This window comes from Eublepharis macularius, chromosome 11, assembly GCF_028583425.1.
Source record: "Eublepharis macularius isolate TG4126 chromosome 11, MPM_Emac_v1.0, whole genome shotgun sequence".
Lineage (NCBI taxonomy): Eukaryota > Metazoa > Chordata > Lepidosauria > Squamata > Eublepharidae > Eublepharis > Eublepharis macularius.
In genome coordinates this window covers 1,292,152-1,310,659 of record NC_072800.1, presented here as the reverse complement: position 1 = coordinate 1,310,659, position 18,508 = coordinate 1,292,152, and the positions used below count along the sequence as shown (strand labels likewise).

General features: G+C 49.8%; 1 protein-coding gene and 1 pseudogene across 3 annotated transcripts in view; one reads left to right on the top strand and one right to left on the bottom strand.

The window, feature by feature from the left end:
* SH2D4A (SH2 domain containing 4A) overlaps positions 1–18,508 on the bottom strand; it is a 57,726-nt gene that overhangs the window by 8,538 nt on the left and 30,680 nt on the right. The window contains exons 5-9 of one of the 3 annotated variants that reach the window (XR_008597816.1): positions 17,445–17,559; positions 13,380–13,602; positions 10,511–10,641; positions 4,952–5,172; positions 2,789–3,852 (exon numbers count right to left, since the gene is read on the bottom strand). Coding sequence is in view for 1 of the 3 variants with exons in the window: in XM_054991075.1 (XP_054847050.1) it covers positions 3,760–3,852; positions 4,952–5,172; positions 10,511–10,641; positions 13,380–13,602; positions 17,445–17,559 (783 nt within the window). In the remaining 2 variants the exon portion in view is untranslated. Of the gene's footprint in view, positions 1–1,039; positions 3,853–4,951; positions 5,173–10,510; positions 10,642–13,379; positions 13,603–17,444; positions 17,560–18,508 lie in introns of those variants that run through there. The other 2 variants (XM_054991075.1, XR_008597817.1) reach the window with 2 other exon arrangements.
* On the top strand, positions 12,756–12,874 carry LOC129338145 (5S ribosomal RNA; annotated as a pseudogene).

Below are 18,508 nucleotides of genomic sequence, written 5' to 3'. Positions count from 1 at the left end.
ATGCACTTGCCAGGTGGTTTCAATTTATTTATTTATTGTGTTTATATTGAATTTATATTCCGCCCTCCCCACATCAGCAGGCTCAGGGCGGATCACAACCAAGTTTAAAAACATATTTCATCAAATATACAATTTAAAATCAGAACAGAAATATTGGACAGATTGACGTCCTCCCCCCCCCCCGCCCCCCATGAGTGATATGGGAAGTTTATTGACAACATTCTACATTACATCTTATTTTTTCTTCATTAATCAATAACAGATCACAACCAACCATTTCAAAATGGATATACACAACATTGGCAGTGCCAATAAACCAATCCCTGCTCTGCCATGGAAACTTGCTGTGTGGCTTCGGGCCCATCAGTCTCTCAGCCTGACCTATGTTGCCATTGCAAGGACAAAACACAGAAGGAGAAAGGCATGTTGTAAGCTCCTTTGGCTCTCCTTGGAGTGAAAATTGGGGTATAAATATCTGAATGAATAAATAAGGCCTGGCGTCTCCGTTTAAAAGGATCTCAGGTGGAAAGGATAGGGTTAGGGTGGCTGAGGGGCGGTGGCTGGGTGGTCGAGTCCATCCCCCACCTCTCCCTCCACAGGATATACTGGGAAAGGCCTTCCCCGTCTGGGGCTGTTAGGCAGGCAGCACCAGTTAATTCCACATAGGTAGCCAGGTAGGTCTTTAACAGCAAAATGAAATAGCACATCGGAAACCAATAAAAGTTATTCCAGATAAGCTTGTTGTCAGCACATAAGATTTATGGTGGAATACATTTTGGTAAGCTGCTAAGATGCCACTGAACTCCTATTGTACCAGTTAAAGTAGACAGCACTGAGATAGAAGGACCAGGGCTTTTTTTCAGGGGGAACGCGGGGGAACGGAGTTCCGGCACCTCTTGAAAATGGTCACATGGCTGGTGGCCCCGCCCCCTGATTTCCAGACAGAGGGGAGTTGAGATTGCTCGGTGGTGCGGAGGGCAATCTCAACTCCCCTCTGTCTGGAGATCAGGGGGCGGGGCCACCAGCCATGTGACCATTTTCTCCAAGGGCAACCCACTGAGTTCCACCACCTCTTTCCCCAGAAAAAAAGCCCTGAGAAGGACTAATAGTCTGATTGGACATCATGCAGCTCCATATGGACAATCGAGGGGGAGAGCAGGGCCCCAGCCTCAGCTGCACTGTGGTTAAAGAGGCAGGGCAGTTCTCTGGCTTGCCTCCTTAGCATAGACAAACTCAACACTCGCCATTTTCACATGTATTACCTGCTGCCAGAACATCGTGCAAAACACCTGGAAGACGGCGTCTTCTTGTGTGAAATCGTGCCAGGAAGACACAATTTCGCACGAAACTCCTGGGTGACAGCGTCTTCCTGGTGCGATTTCATGTGAGAAGACGCCGTATTCCGGGTGTTTTGCGCTATGTTCCTGCAGCAGGTAAGACACGTGAAAACGGCCATTGGGTCAAGTTTACAGGCTGTAAGATCTTTACACTGATACAATATCCTTTCATAAGGATTCTAAGATAAAGGGAACCAAGGAATGAGCTGCTAGAATTGCAACCTGAAGGCTCCCCCACAACCCCCCCCCCCACTTGCTTATAGATACCTAATCCCTGTGTTAGTTTTCTATCTGCAGGTTCTCTGGAAGAGCGCTCTTAAGCATGTGGCATCCCCCCTCCATCATCAGCATACCATTTTGTCACTGGGACCAGATATTTCTGTAGCACTGTTCCAATATCCCCCCCCCCTCCATATGAATGATTACCAAGAAAACGGGCACACTCAAGGATACCTTTGGGTTCAGGGTCAATCCTGCCCCTGTTTGACCCAGAGTTCAGCAACTCCAGTTTCTTCTAGTGGAGGAAACGGAACTGTGTCCTTGGCACACAAAGCACGTCCAGCCTCTGACATCCCCTCTGAATGCTGAATCTGCCCAGACATGGCAGACTCTGGAACTCACGATACAGTTATGGGGATATGGGCAGAACCAGCCTTCAGGAAGGAAATATTTGCCCTGGGGAGGGTGGGGTCCGGGCAAGGAGCTCAGTGGGCGTGAATGTGGCACTGCAGGGTCCATGCCTGCTAAGGCTACCATTTCCCCCAGGGAAGCTGGCTGCAATCCTATGGAGATCAGCTGCAACTCCAGGAGAACTCCGGGCCAGACCAGGCTGGTAGCTCAATCTGTGTCCTGCCTAATAAAAAACTCATTTCTGGTTTTTTCCCTTACATAGTGCACATGCAAAACATTTTTGATAAAACTAGAAAATTATTGAAGTGACTGGGGCGTACCTCTGAGTGAGCCTGCCCTGCACGAGAGAGGTCACCAGGTCCCATGTTATAGCAGGATGTCCTACCAGCAATTCCCCAATAGTGGGGAGACAATGGAGAAAAGATTGCTGCCACCTTAACAGTGTGACAGCATTTCTTGGGTGCAACTGGAAGGTGATGCTTTACTATAGAGTTTCCTCTGAATCCTAGAGCAGCTTGACTTCACTTTGGGGTCTGCCAAGCCACATTTCACTGCCAGGCACTTGCATTGTCCCCAGAAGGCTGAGCTGAGAAACATGGTGTGATGTTGTCTCACACCAATAACAACTCAACCACCTTCCAAAACAGAGTAGTTTTGGAGCCACACACATCAATAATCCCTTTCTGTGCCACTCTCATGTTACATTATTGTGCAATTGACAGCCTTCCAACATTTCCTCATCTTTAGGATTTTGAGCTTTGGGGGAACAGGCAGATCAAGTTGCAGTCTTAAAACGAAGAAGCAGTTAAATATAGACTCACAAAAAAACACAGTCCATTTTTCTCCAAGTGGAAGGAAGTGGGGGTGGGAGGTGGCATGGCATAGCCCGATCTCATCAGATCTCGGAAGTTAATCAGGATTGGTCCTTGGATGGGGGGCCTCCAAAGAAGACTCTGCGGAGGAAGGCAAGAGCGGACCACTTCTCCTTCTCACTTGCTTTGAAAGCCCTTTGTTAGGGTTGCCAAAAGTCAGTTGCAACTTGACAGCACGTGTGTACATGTGTAATACTGATGATTAAATACAAGGAAGCCCAGGGGCTACCTGAGTCAAGTAAAAGGCAACTGGTCTTGGACACCTGTCTGGCCGCAGTGCCTTGTTATGGAAGGCTGAGGTTTTCCTTCTTGATCCAGCAGCGTATTATTCACTCAGCTGCGAGTTGGCCCTGTTGGAAGACCTGAACCCTGACAGCTCCAAGCAAAAAAGCCTCCCCGTCGTTGAAAGGTCTTGGTGACACCCCTGCCCCCCGCCGGCACCTGGGAACAGGCGGCGCTCACCATCTTGCGATTTCAAAAACAGCTCTACCTATTTCTCCATGCGTTTTTCACCAAGCCTACAACACTTTCAAGTATTTTACAGGAAATAATGGAAACTGGATTTTGGAGATGTACAATGTCACTTCCTTTAAACGATGCATGGCAGCAGGTTCAGACGGAACAATGATGGGAAGTTTAACACTCCAGTTATCTCGCGCAAGGGGCTTATTCTTCTGCCTTTTTCTTTATGCTTCTATGAGTTTCTGTCCTGTTTCTTCATCTCCCAGGGTGCTTTTCGTCCTACAGCGGATACAGTCAGTATACAAGAGCCACCAGCCTTTCATTCCCCGGCCGTCAAGTGGGCTTGCGCTTTGAGAGGCCATTGCAATAACTGAAAGGTGTTCTCGTAGTTTGTTCCAGTCAGAAACACCTGCATCGAGGAACATTCCTCCATAAGCAGAGGGTCGAAACTGCAGGCTTCATTCAAAGAGGTCAAGGTAGTCGGGCTCCTGACCCTGCTGGCCACAGGGGTAAAGCAGAAGCTCCTTTCCCAAAGATGTGATGGCCTCATCCTGTACAAAGAAGCAGATTACAGGTGGGAATCTATCCTTCAGCATTTACAACCCAGAGACTAAAACCTACCCAAACCAACAGCTGGTTCCCTCTGATGACTGGCCAGCTCAATCGCAGCCCACATCGAAGCTGGGAGATTAATGGGCGACTCAGCATAGCCAGTCTAGTCTGGAGTCCTGGTTGGTACAATTCTGAGAGCTTTTGAGATGCATCTTCATGGACGACTCGTACATTCCGGCAAGTGGGAGGCCAGCTCAGCGGACAGCCTGGTCTCCCCAAGGGCCGCAGGCAGGCTGCCCACTGGAGTGGGAACATGTCTGTGTAAAGCAGCATCTTCTTATTCATTTCTATGCCCTTTCTTCACTTTTATCTACCCCTAATACAAAGATATAAAACTCTGTTGCAAAACTGCCTGGAGACCCACAATGTGCCAAAGGTTGAAGGTGCAAATGTTTAAAACCAGCAATAAACAAAAAGTTAAATTGTTCTGGGAACAAGAGTTCAAAGACGGCCTCCTTTCCCTCCAGTTCAAAGTAACTTCATTCCAAATGTACAGAGGTACTTTTTCAGAGCTGAAAAGGTACACTTGGAAGCAATGAGGATACCTCCTAACCAAGTCAATGTTTCTGCTCTAAGACATTATATCTGGAGTTCAAAACAGACAGGATGCTGGGAAGATCTGTAGCCAGATCTCCCAACATTAAAACAAAAACCCAAAACCTGCTGACTTGTGCGGCCACACTTCACAAAGGGCGAGTACTGGGAGTGGCGGCCAGGGAGCCGTACTTCCCTTCTCTCCTCATACTGGGGTTGGCTGTGGAAGGGAAGAAATGTGGGGCTCTGTGATGCGTGACGTTGTGGAGGGATGAGACATTTCCCCCATGCAGATCCAATCCTAGTGGGAATTATGCTCAACTGCAATTGATTTTCTAAATGATGGGAAGACGCTGCCAGATCTCCTACCATCCTGCCGGATTGTCTTTGCCCGTCGTGCCATCTTGCAATAATCCCTCACAAATAACGTTTCTGGCACCAAAAACCTTTACCAGAATGCCAGAACGAGTGGCAACAAAAGAGAAACCATTCAAAGAAAATCACCTTGTGGTACTCCACCAGGTCGGCCAGCCTGGAGTGCTGCAACCGATCCACACCCAGGAAGCTACAGGACTCCCCGGAAGCGTCGATCAAGAAGTGTTTGTAGCCCTCAGCTGAGCGATAGGAAAGGACGTAGCCTTGGATCTTCTCACTGACCCGGATCAAAAAGGTCCCAGGCGCTGAATTGCTTAATAGGTCTTCAGCATTCTTTGTTGTCAAAATGCCTGTTCCAAAATCAAAGACAAAAGCTAAGCACGAGGGAACAATTGGATGGCTGGTTGTCTCTGAATTAAGGGCAAAGTGCTTAAAGCCAGTATAAATATCTCACCTACATACAGCACATTCAAAAGTCAGTTCATTCCATAAAAGGGCCGTTTCCTCTGCCACCCCCAGAAGGTGTCGTTGGTGCCTTCTCTACAAACCTTCTGGAACGTTCTCATTTGAGAAGACCTTAGAATGATTAAACGACTAACTCTTATTTAAGCTGTAATTATAACACTGAGTGGATTTGTTGTGGGGATAATAATGACATACTTTGTAAACCACTCTGAGTGGGTGTTAAGTAGGGATGTGCGTTTCGGCATTCAGAATGCCGAAAGAATGCCGAAACAAAAGTGTTTCGGCTTCTTTCGGGGAATGCCGAAACGTTTCGGGGAATGCCGAAACGTTTCGGGTAGCCGAAAGAAAAAAGCCGAAACGTTTCGGGATTCTTTCGGCTTTCTTTCGGCTTTTCAATGGGAAAATGCCTCCGTCTTCCCGGACATCTGGGGGAGGCATTTTCCCACCGAATAAGCCCAAAATTGGTGGGGACCTTCCTCTAACCCTTCTCTAACAACCACCCAAGTTTCAGACAGATTGGACTTTGGGGGGCCATGTTATGGCCCCCCAAAGCAGGTCCCCCCATCCTCCCATAAGAAAGCGAAGGAGCAGCATATTGTTAGCATGCTGCTACTCATCTTCTTCATTATTTCCTATGGGGAAAAAATGAAGAAGCAGGCTTCCTTTGCCAGGGGTGGCATTTTGCATGCAAAATGCCCCCTCACCCTCAGGGGCCCTTCTCCCACCCCTCCTCCCACCCCCCACCAAGGCTCAGCCTGCTCCCACTTGGGGGGGCCATTTCATGGCCTCCCCAAGTAGGTGCTCTAATCTCTACCACTGACAGCTGGGGGAGGCTTGTGTTGCCAGGGGTGGCATTTTGCATGCAAAATGCCCCCAAGCCCTCAGGGGCCCTTCTCCCACCCTTCCCCCCACCCCCCACCCCCCACCCAGGCTCAGACTGCTCCCACTTGGGGGGGCCATTTCATGGCCTCCCCAAGTAGGTGCTCTTTTCTCTACCACTGACAGCTGGGGAAGGCTTGTCTTGCCAGGGGTGGCATTTTGCATGCAAAATGCCCCCCAGCCCTCAGGGGCCCTTCTCCCACCCCTCCTCCCACCCCCCACCAAGGCTCAGCCTGCTCCCACTTGGGTGGGCCATTTCATGGCCTCCCCAAGTAGGTGCTCTAATCTCTACCACTGACAGCTGGGGGAGGCTTGTGTTGCCAGGGGTGGCATTTTGCATGCAAAATGCCCCCCAACCCTCTGGGGCCTTTCTCCCACCCCTCCTCCCACCCCCCACCAAGGCTCAGCCTGCTCCCACTTGGGGGGGGGGGCATTTCATGGCCTCCCCAAGTAGGTGCTCTGCTCTCATCTCTACCACTGACAGCTGGGGGAGGCTTGTCTTGCCAGGGGTGGCATTTTGCATGCAAAATGCCCCCCAGCCCTCTGGGGCCCTTCTCCCACCCTTCCTCCCACCCCCCCACCAAGGCTCAGACTGCTCCCACTTGGGGGGGCCATTTCATGGCCTCCCCAAGTAGGTCCTCTCAGCCCCTAAAGTCCACCCCTTACAGCCCCACACAAACCCAATTCCCCCCCAGCTGCCACACGCAGACCCAAATCCCCACATTAGCCCCTCACAGACCCAAATCCACCCCCACCTGCCCCACACCCATAACCCCAGGAACAGGCTGGCAAAGGCCAGCCCTCTCCCTTTGTTCCCTATGCTGGGAACTTCTAAACTCTCTTTCCCTGGGCAATTCTGCACAGCCCAGGGGTGCCACAATGGTGGGCACAATTCTGAGTGCCAGCTGGTCCCTGTGAAAGAGCACCTGAACCACAGACACCCTCCCTCAAATTCCCCCACCACCTACAGAGATGGCTGGCCAGCCAGCCCCATTGTTCCCTATGATGGGAACCAACTGCACAACAAAGAATAAAACAAGAACAACACAAAATAAAGTTTTTAAAAAATTATTTTCTCCCTTCCAAAGTACAAGTAGGCAAAGCATTATGACACATTACACCAGCAGTCCCCCACACAGAAAAATTAAAACAAAACTCACTTAACATCAGAGAATCATAAAACACGATTCCTGTCAAAAACACTTTATTTCTTGAACAGCTTTAGGTTACACAGCAGGGGGGAACACCAAAGGGCATGGCAGCACTATCTTACACAAAAATAACACAACTCACTTAACATCAGAGAATCACAAAAGCACAATTCCTGTCAAAAACACTTTATTTCTTGAACAGCTTTAGGCTACACAGCAGGGGGGGAACACCAAAGGGTATGGAAGCAGTATCTTACACAAAAATAACACAACTCACTTCACATTAAAGAATCACCCCAAAAAATTGCTGTCAAAAGCACTTTATTTCTGTAACTGCTTTAGGTTACACAGTAGGAAGGCACCACAGAGCAGGAAAGCAGTGTACTACACAAAAATAACACAACTCACTTCACATCAGAGAATCACACAAACACAATTGCTGTCAAAAACGGTGAAGTGGGTTGTATTATTTTTTGTAGTACATTGCTATCATGGGCCTCCCCCAGCTGTCAGTGGTAGAGATGAGAGCAGAGCACCTACTTGGGGAGGCCATGAAATGCCCCCCCCAAGTGGGAGCAGGCTGAGCCTTGGTGGGGGGTGGGAGGAGGGGTGGGAGAAGGGCCCCAGAGGGTTGGGGGGCATTTTGCATGCAAAATGCCACCCCTGGCAACACAAGCCTCCCCCAGCTGTCAGTGGTAGAGATTAGAGCACCTACTTGGGGAGGCCATGAAATGGCCCACCCAATTGGGAGCAGGCTGAGCCTTGGTGGGGGGTGGGAGGAGGGGTGGGAGAAGGGCCCCAGAGGGCTGGGGGGCATTTTGCATGCAAAATGCCACCCCTGGCAAGACAAGCCTCCCCCAGCTGTCAGTGGTAGAGATGAGAGCAGAGCACCTACTTGGGGAGGCCATGAAATGCCCCCCCCCAAGTGGGAGCAGGCTGAGCCTTGGTGGGGGGTGGGAGGAGGGGTGGGAGAAGGGCCCCAGAGGGTTGGGGGGCATTTTGCATGCAAAATGCCACCCCTGGCAACACAAGCCTCCCCCAGCTGTCAGTGGTAGAGATTAGAGCACCTACTTGGGGAGGCCATGAAATGCCCCCCCCCAAGTGGGAGCAGGCTGAGCCTTGGTGGGGGGTGGGAGGAGGGGTGGGAGAAGGGCCCATGAGGGTGAGGGGGCATTTTGCATGCAAAATGCCACCCCTGGCAAAGGAAGCCTGCCTCTTCATTTTCCCCCATAGGAAATAATGAAGAAAGATGAGCAGCAGCATGCTAACAATATGCTGCTCCTACGCTTTCTTATGGGAGGATGGGGGGACCTGCTTTGGGGGGCCATAACATGGCCCCCCAACGTCCAATCTGTCTGAAACTTGGGTGGTTGTTAGAGAAGGGTTAGAGGAAGGTCCCCACCAATTTTGGGCTTATTCGGTGGGAAAATGCCTCCTCCAGGCGTCCTGGAAGACGGAGGCATTTTCCCATAGAAAAAAGCCGAAAGAATGCTGAAATAATGCCGAAAGAATCCCGAAAGCCGAAAGCCGAAAGAGATTCTTGTTTCGGCTTTCGGCTTTAACGATAGAGAATCTTCTTTCAGCTTTCTACTTTCGGCTATAGCCGAAAATTTTTGGCTTGCAGACCCCTAGTGTTAAGTCATCTTGAAGGGCAGTATATAAATCTAATGTTGTTGTTGTTGTTGTTGTTATTATTATTATTTTAATATATTTATAGTTGTATCATTTTGCCAAGGACCCTCAGGGGCGGGGTGACCTCAGGCCAGTCACACACACTCAGCCTAACCTCCCCCACAGGCCTGTTGTTGTAAGGATAAAATGGAGGAGGAGGAGGAGGATGGGAGCCCGTTTGGGTGCCCATGGGGAGAAAGGCGGGATATAGAGGAAGCAAATGCATAAATAAATAGCAATAGAAATGCAGCATCAAAGCCAAATCAGCCAAAAAAATGCAAGGAGGCAAAAACCACCCTCTGACACTGACCTGCAGTGGCCCAAGGGCTGAGGTCAGCGTTCTGTTTGGTAAGTTTTATTCTGTCATTTACTGCTATGTTGCCTTTTGAGATTATTTTGAGACATCTTTAAGTTTTGCTGTGAGCTGCTTTGAGCCACATGTAAAGGTAAAATAAAACTATTTTAAATACATAGCTGAACTTCTTGGAACAGTCACGCACTGCTCTCCCTTCCGTGACAATTCCTGGCAGTATCGACAATGACAGGGCGGAGCAGGCAGGTGTGCACTCTGCAAAAAGAGGGACGCTCTTGGCCATGAGCCCCCCATGCAGGGCCAACTCCCTCCGGGCAGCGGCCACGTCCACGGGCGCCAGGGGCACGGAGTGGCAGGCATGCCTGCGGACAGCAGGAAGAGCCACAGAGGCTGGGAAGACTTCTGCAGAGGTGGTGGGAGAGGTACTGCAGCTCTTTCTCCCCACTGAGAGCTCAGAGACAACCGCAAGCAGGCAGGGAAATGGAGCCCGGGAACTGGAAGAGCCCCGGGGACTGCCGCGCTCTGGCTTTTGACCGTGACTCACCACTGACCCCCCCCCATCCATTGGGGACCCCCAGAGCATTTCCTTCCTTTTGTGTCTGCCACAGTAATTCAAAAGTGCTGTTTTGTGTTTGTATCTTCAAGGCTCAGGTTTTGTGCACAGTGGTAATTTGGGGGCATATTGGTCGTGCCATGAGGACTGACTCCTTCCCTGCTGGGCTGGTGTGGGCACCGGCAGCACGCCTGATCGGCACTGATGGGTGAGTGACGGAGTGCTGCTACCACAGATGGTTTGCCGTTGTTTGGCTTTCTCAGCCTCTTAGGCAGCATAATGGCTAGCCAAGCTAGTGTGCGGCCAGCCCAGTGGGCTCCAAGGATTGCTCTGCAGAGAGGATTCCTTCCCATCACCAAAATACGAGTGGTATGGGAATGGTTCCTGTGACAGGCATATATGCTGCTGCTGTGGGAATGGCTCACCAAGACCTCTGGGATTACTTACACAGCATCACCCAAGAGCCAGACACTTGCTGGTCAGACGAAGGACCAAAGTGTTTACAGGTAAGACTTCAGCTGGGAAGGCAACAGAGGCAAAGACAGCAAAGAACCAAGAGAGGAAAGCATGCCCGCCCATCAGGGCCAGTCCTCTCAGGCGAGGAAGACAGGCTCCCTCCCGCTTTCCATGAGGCCACGTGGCTGCCGGGTACTCACCATGGAACCAAGGGGCGACGCTGTCTGTTGCCTTTTCAAAGCCTGCTCGGAGAGGGAGCTGTTCTTCCTTGAACCACTGAATTATACTCTCCTGAGTGGAACCGGAAGCGCTCCTTTGAAACCCCTGCTTTCTGTCATGGCAAAGGAATGGGTGATTTACTGTTTTAAAAATCCTGCCCCAGAAAAAAGTTCAGGGTTAATAAAAAGTGCAGCCGTTTTATACTGTTTGGGAAATTTTTATAAACACGCATTTTTTCTTTAGAACAGAGCACATCCTGGACCCAGGCATTTCCTATTTTTAAAAAAAATGAAGATCGCTTGTCTCCTTTTATAAATTTTAATTGTTTGTTCCTTTACTAATATTCTCCCTCATTCCACGTTGCAAGCCTCCCTGATCTGTTGTAGAGCTCTGTTTCCCCACCCACCCACCCCCGACCCTTCTGTCTTCTCATAGCCCATGATCTCAGAGCCAAGCTACAAGTGATGAATGACACTTGCCTGGCAAGTGAACAGACTCAGGTGTGTTCCTCCCTGTTCACTTGCCATTCACTTGCACTCGATCAAGTGGAGTGCAAGTGAACAGGGAGGAAGTGAACAGGGAGGAATACACCTGAGTCCGTTCATTTGCCAGGCAAGTGTCATTCGTCACTTGTAGCTTGGCCCTCAGTTGTGAGGCTGTTTGCTCAGCCCTCGGGGGCACGAGTGGATCATGAGGAAGGAGTCGGTGTTGCCCTGTTTCTTTTAGAAAGAATGACCTTAAACTGCCACTGCAGTCCTGGAAGCAGAACTTCCTGCCATATTAGTACTATTCTGGGGCTGTTTCCTAACCAGCAGGGCTGTTTCCCTTCATTTATTTTATTTTTTAATTTATGTCATTTATAGTCCGCCTTTCTCACTGAGACTCATGGCAAATTACACAGTGTGAGATTACTGCAGTAAATATCAGGAATATTTCCATGAACCATGCCATGGGCTTCACAAAGTTCACAAAGACAGTAGCAGGAATCCAATACGGCATAGTGGCAAGGTCTCTGGCATCAGATCATATGAGACCCCCTCCCCACAATACAACCCTCTTATCTGAGCAAAAGGCCTTTTTGAATAATTCGGTTTTGCATTGTTTGTGGAAAGCCAGGAGGGTGGGGGCCTTCGGAGGCTTTTAAGCCCCACCAGTCTGAAGTATTTCCCCGTCGTACATGCTGAAGTCCAGTTACAAGGGGTTGTGGGAGACGGTGCTGACCCTAACCTTGACTGGGGCACACCGGCAGCAGATTTCCCACTTGGCCAGCAGCCGCCTATACGCAGAGCAGTGGGATTCGTGTGGACCCAGGGCTGTGGCAGTTTTCTGAATTTTTCTGAAAACTGGCAATTGAACATTGTTCAAACACTTTGCATTGGCTTATCTGAATTTCCAGCTTTTATCCTTTTAAAAACAGTCTTTGCCCTCTTTTCTTGCGCATGTATGCCTTTTCCTTTATATCTGCTAGAGACTTCCTTTTTAAAAAAATTAAAGTTGAGAACTCAGAGGACCCGATACACAAAATGTTATATTGATACAATGATATTCAACTGCCAGTTTTAAAAACGCCCCCCTTGGGATGTGGCCAATGTTGGAGCAGAATAAAAGAGCAGAGAAAATGGCTGCCATGTGGAGAGGACCAGAAAAGTCCAAACTTTTGCACCTACGTAGCAGATTCCCACTCTTTTCTGTGACCATTCCCAAAATTTCAGAGCAAAACAGGTTTCAGAACCACTGGAGAAAATCTGGGGAAACCTCCCCGTCGTTGCAGCCACGGGGGACCCCATTCCCTGAAGGTTTGAACTCTTGGGCTTCCTCAGTTCTTGCTCATGTTTCTTCCAAACGCCAGCTGTGTCCAGCCACCTCTGTGCTTTTGCAAGTGACCGCGGCCCCAGTGCGCTGGCATGCCGGATACCTGCGTCAGGAGCAACGATGGCTCTACCAATCCTGGTCACTGCCAAGGAGACTAGGAGGGTTTGGGGAGACACCAGCTGCTGTGTAAGAGCACCACTGTGGTGCCACACTGAAGTGATACTGGGGTTCAGCTTGGATGAGGACACAAGAACTGTCTTGCTAGAGTAAAGTCCATCTGCTTCCCCATTTTGTTTGTACCAGCACAAAGCCTCTGGAGGCTGAGAAGCCACATTAGACCAGTGCTCTCACTGCCGACAGACAGACTTCATTCAGCAGCCAGGGCTAATACCCACCACAAATTTGCCCAATCCTTTTTAAAGCCATACCACCCTGAACACGCCCGATCTTGTCTGATCTCAGAAGCTAAGCAGGGTCGGGCATAGTTAGTACTTGGATGGGAGACCGCCTGGGAATACCAGGTGCTGTAGACTTAGGAGCCCCGTGGCGCAGAGGGGTAAGTGGCAGTACTGCAGCCCAAGCTCTGCTCACGACCTGAGTTCGATCCTGGCGGAAGCCGGGTTCACATAGCTAGCTCAAGGTCGACTCAGCCTTCCATCCTTCCGAGGTTGGTAAAATGAGTACCCAAGTTCCTGGGGGTGACATGTGGGTGACTGGGGAAGGCAACGGCAAACCACCCCGTAACAAAAAGTCTCTCAAGAAAACATCGCGATGCGACATCCCCCCCCCCATGGGTCAGTGATGACTCGGTGCTTGCACGGGGGACTGCCTTGACCTTTTTAAAGCCATCTAAGCTTTAACTGCATCTCATGTAAAGTATACAGATGTGGCAGCATTCCGCCAAAGCCCAGGCAGGACCCTTTGAAAACCAGGGACACTGCAAGACAGAGAGTGGGAGCACAGCCAGCGGGAGTTCCATGCGCCCAGGCTCACCTTTCCCTCTTACTTACATCTTGGCCAGACCACTGGGTTGCTCACCTGGCTGGCGATCCATTGGCTAATCTGGAAGCAAGGTTCTTGGGCTTTGGTGGCAAAGGTGGAGGAGGAGGGAGTGGCCGCCTCTGCTCCCCCGTCTTGAAGGGCCCAGAAACATCTGTCGCTCTTCCTTTGTGTTTGCCTTGCAACGAGAGCCTCTTATAGTCATCCCTTGCCTGTTTGGCAAGGGAACGGCGCCTTTCATCAGCTGCTTTGGATCGCTTCACTGCAACCAAAGGAGGAAGTTTGTTCACCAACCCTTTGAGGAAGATCTAGAATGTATATACCTAACGAACAAAAAGAACAACCTCCTGCCTCCCCCCCCCCTACACACACACACACCATGATGCCCAAGGAGGCTTACAGCATACAACAGCTGCATAAGAGGCAGAAAAACCACCGAAGCAATTATATCTCACCAGCCACTGACTGCTTGCCAAACAAGCAAGGCGGAGCCCCAGGGAGAGAGGGGCGTGTTCTAGGCAGCCTCTCCATTCACACAGGGTGACAGTGAGGGCCAGCAAGCCCTGAGCACACCCCGGACCAGAATCAGCTGCAATGCAAGTGAGAGCCACGTCAACAGGAAAGGCTTGTAAAAGGGCATAACCTACCGAGGGTCTGGAGGAGGCTGCAGCAGAAAGCTCTTGGGTATCAATAGCAAAGGGAGGACCCTCCCGCCATCCTTGCTCAGCACAAGCTCTGAATAGGCATGAAAGGACACGGACACGGACACCACAAGCACTCCAGTCCAAACTGCACCCTCTTCCCAGGAAGGCCCAGTCTAATTCTCTGACTCTCGGACAAACACGAAGCGCCACAGAGCAAGGCTGGCTCAAGCAAGCCAGCCGACCCAGAGGGCAGATCTGCAGACGAGCTGGTCATAGGCCGGTGGTGCTGGGGAAGAAGCCGTGGCTCGGAACAGAGCAAATATATTGGCAGAGGCCCTCCTAAGCAGAGGTCGACCCCTCCGCTGTTGAAGTCAATGGCCTTAGAAGGGAGTATCTCTGCTCCAGGTAGCAGGGACGCTGCAGGGCTCCGGTTCAATCGCCAGGAAGGCATTGCTCATGCCTACTTTTGCCATACAGGATTGTGCAGATGCTGCAACAACTGGAGCCATCATTTTCATGTCACTTGCACTGCTGTGAAGAAAAGCAACGGCTCCTCGCTCAGCAGTCAAGGGGCCTGGCATGGAAAGGCCTCCTTGCCTTCCTCTCTCACTTGTCCTAAAGCATCTCCAAGGTTGCTAAGAAAAGGAATGTGCTTCCCATAATTCACATATTGATGATGTCCAATTCCAGAGCTATGAATGAGTTCTCCTACAGGCTTGTCAGGGCCTTAGCATCCCCTGCCATACCTCAGGGGTGTGACAAACCCCTGGACTGCTGGGTAAAGGCCTGGGCCCAGGACTAGACTCTAATGGACATTGTGCTCTTAGGTAAGAGACAGCTGCGGCTGACCTGTGAAAGCATGCAGAGGAGGGGAGGGCCTCCTGAGCTTACCTGTCTCCAACTTATCTGACTACCTCCAATGCTCAGCCTGGGAGGAGGAACTGTTGTCATGGATTCATAACCTTGAACTTTCTAAAACATCCTCTCTGCTTTCCTTCATAGTCGTTTTGCTTTGCTTTTGCCTTACACCCACCATGGCTGTTGGGGGATGGGAAGTGGGAACCTAGGCTAGGCTGGTAACTAGCGGGAGGGAACTGGGCTGTACTTAGATTTCAATATAGGCTTGTAGCTTGGCGCAGAATTTCATTCTTGGCAATGAACCTATACTGGATTGCTGAACCCGTAGGTTATCAATAAACCTTTAACTCATGCCATTCTGGACTCATGCAGTGAAGTCATTGAGACCTACCTGGCAGAACCTTACAGGCTTTACAGAGAGGCTGAATAACATGGAGGATAGAACTGGGCCTCTGGAACCCTGCAAAATGATTCCCACTCTGAAGACAGCTGATCACCTTCAGCAAACCCTTGAGTCCGTTCCTTGAGGAATTATTTAAACCAGTCCAAGTCGCAAACCGTGCTACCTATTTCTGCCTCCAAATGCCTCAGCAAGATGGCATGGCCTATTGTATCAAAGGCTGCAGATAGATCCAGGAGGAGCAACAGAGAAAGCTGGCCGTTTCTATATTCAGACGGAGGTCATCAACTAAAGACCTGGAGTTGGTCAGCTACTGGTTTCTCAACCATTTTGCCCAGAAAACTCAGATTAGAGACTGGATGATAATTGGCCATATCATTTTTGTCTAGGGATGGTTACTTAAGTAGTAGGTGGATGACTGCCTCTTTGAGTGGCCAAGGGAAACTGCTCTGAGTTAGTGACTGATTTATGACAGACATCAAAAGATCATTTATGCCATCTTTACAAGATTTTAGCAAAACACACACTATCAAAGTTCACAAAGCTCTCATCGTAGAGGTTGCTAATGGAATAACGGCTCACTCTGTGAGGAGCGCTGCTACCGATGCGGCATTACAGAGGAACACGTCTGTAGAAGAAGTCTGCAAGCCAGCCACATGGTCGTTGATCTCAACCTTGGTGAGACGCTACAAATTAAATCTATATGATTCAGCGGACAACACCTGCGGTAGAAAAGTACTGCAGCGCATGATCTCGGGCGAAGACCACATCCCACCCAGAAAGTGGAAACTGCTTTGGGAGCACCCACAGAGATGTCCTCCGCCTCAGAGGAGTAACGGACCTTTGGACACTTACCGTGAAGGGTCCTTCTCCTCTGAGGAAAGGAGGACATCTTGCCCTCCCTGGGTCTCCGTCCTTCTCTACCCTGCTGCCTCATTCTTCTGCCTCCTCTGGGTTATGCTTTATTTACAGTACATGTTAACGCAACAGGTGTGTTTTCTCTCAGTATTGACAGTTGCTGAATGATAAATTCAATGTTACTGCTTTGTGGAGTCACCTGAACTGAAGAGAGAGGCTGTCCCACACGCCAGGCAGGAAGAGGAAGAAAATGAGTTCCTGCCTCCCTGATTGGATGGTGGCAATTTGGATTTTCTGGATGCTAGGAGAGTGTCGGCCATATCCCCCTCTTAGGAAGATTTTCCTTTCTATTTCCACACAGTTAAGCGTAGTGAGTCTAAATTATTCCCTGCTGTAACATGACCGGAGAGGTCGGTAGGATGAGGGGTGGAGATATCACTATCTGTTGGTGTGTGGGAAAGCACAGTTTGCTAATACACAGTCCAAGTCAGAATGGATGCAAGAAATTTTTTCTGGGCAGTGCTTTGCAGATTGATTGCAGCTGGCTGTGGAGTAGTCCGCCTCTCCTGTAGGAAGGATCCCAATTGCCCCCTGACCACCCGGAAGAGTTCGGCAGGCCTGCACTGTGCAGAGGCAGCGGCAGTGGAGAAATACTGTTTCTTTGCTACCACCACCACCACGGAGCGGGCTTCATAATGAGCTCTCCTCTCTGCCTTGTCAGAGTCATCCTTTCTCCACTGTTGTGCTCGTGGTCTCCTTTGTCTTTTCATTGTTTGCAGCCCCTCAGTGAACCAAGGGGATGCCAAGGCCCTTAGATCTGAGACAGGGTGCCTAGGTATGATTGCCTGGGTCCGATGAAACAGCCAATAATATAATGCCCTTGTAAAGGTTCATGGAGTGGCCTCGTTTGGAATACTGTAAGCAGTTCTGCTCACTGTATCTTAAAAAAGGGCATTGTAGAGCTGAAAAAAAAAGTACAAAAGAGTGCAAACAGCATGTTTAAGGGGTTGGAGTAGTTTTCCGATGAGGAAAGGCTGAAGAGTCTGGGACTTTTCAGTTTTAAATAGAAAAAACTAAGGGGGGTACATAATAGAGATTTATAAAGTTAAGCACTAGGTACAGAGTGGACAGAGAGAACGTTTTCTCACTGTCCCCAAACGCTAGAACTCAAGAGTACCCCATGAACTTGATGTGCAGTAGATTCATGATGGACAAAGGGAAAAACTGATAATTGCATGCTGGAAAATTTTTGAACAGAAAGTAACACTCTTTGTGAGATTTTACCAGTCAAACCATGGCGCAAATTTACCCGGAAAGCCCTGGGCTCACATCAGAGTGCCTTACAAGATTCCTGCCAAACAGCATCTTCCTTATCTGCATTCTGCACTGACTTGTCGTCGACAGGATTTAGGGCCTGGTGCTCCTTCATGGTGGTCCTCGTCTGTGTTTCTTTCCTCTGCTACACACAGAAAAAAAAGTTCAATGCATCAATCACTTCCATCTTCACTAATTACTCACATTTGATGTTTACAGGTGTTTCATTTCATTCAGTCAGAAGGGGACAGAGTGCAAGTACTTACCCATCTGCATGCACAAAGCATCCGTGCCTGCAGCCTCTATCAATGCTGTCATTTCAGGCACGACCCTGGAAGCAATGGTATCGCAATACATAGCGTTTGGGGCTGATTTTTAAAGGATCAGCCCTGGCATGATGCCATCACTTCCGGGGTCATGCAGGAAACGATGTCATCAGTAAGGGCTGCAAGGATTATATTCAGTCCATTTTTTCTTGCATCCCAGCATCCAATAGAAAGTTGCAAGAAATCTGGAGGAACCAACAGGGAGACGGCACACTGCATAAGACTGCACAACATAGTGAAGAGGGCTAGCCTGAGAAATGCAAATTGGATTGGACGTGCCAGAAGCTTCGGCCGGTGTGTTCTGAGACAGCAGTTCAAGAGGGATTAGTGATGGCAGAAATCGCCTGATCATTCCAACTGACGTGTGCAAGGAGATTCTGTACTGGTTCCACAGTGGCTGCGGGGGTATCACATAATGTTGGATACAAGCAAGGGAATCAATGTGATGGCCGGGGATTTCAGCTGAAACAGAGGAGATGGGAAAGAAATGCCTTGCCTGAGTTCAGGAGGCTACCGTATGTCCCAAGCCTTTAATGCCATCAGAGCTCCCAGAGAGGCCTTGGCAAAAAGTGGAACTGGATCTATTCCGTTGCCACAAGAACTGGTTTCTCCTGGTCACAGCAGGCTCTCTCTCCCCTGAAATCACTAAACTGGACAGCTTGAGTGCCAATGGCCTTCCATCTGCTCCTCCCCCAGAAAGTAAACATGGAGGAATTGATTTAGTGGGAATCCCTGTTTAGCTGGCCTAGAGATCCCACTCGTACTATA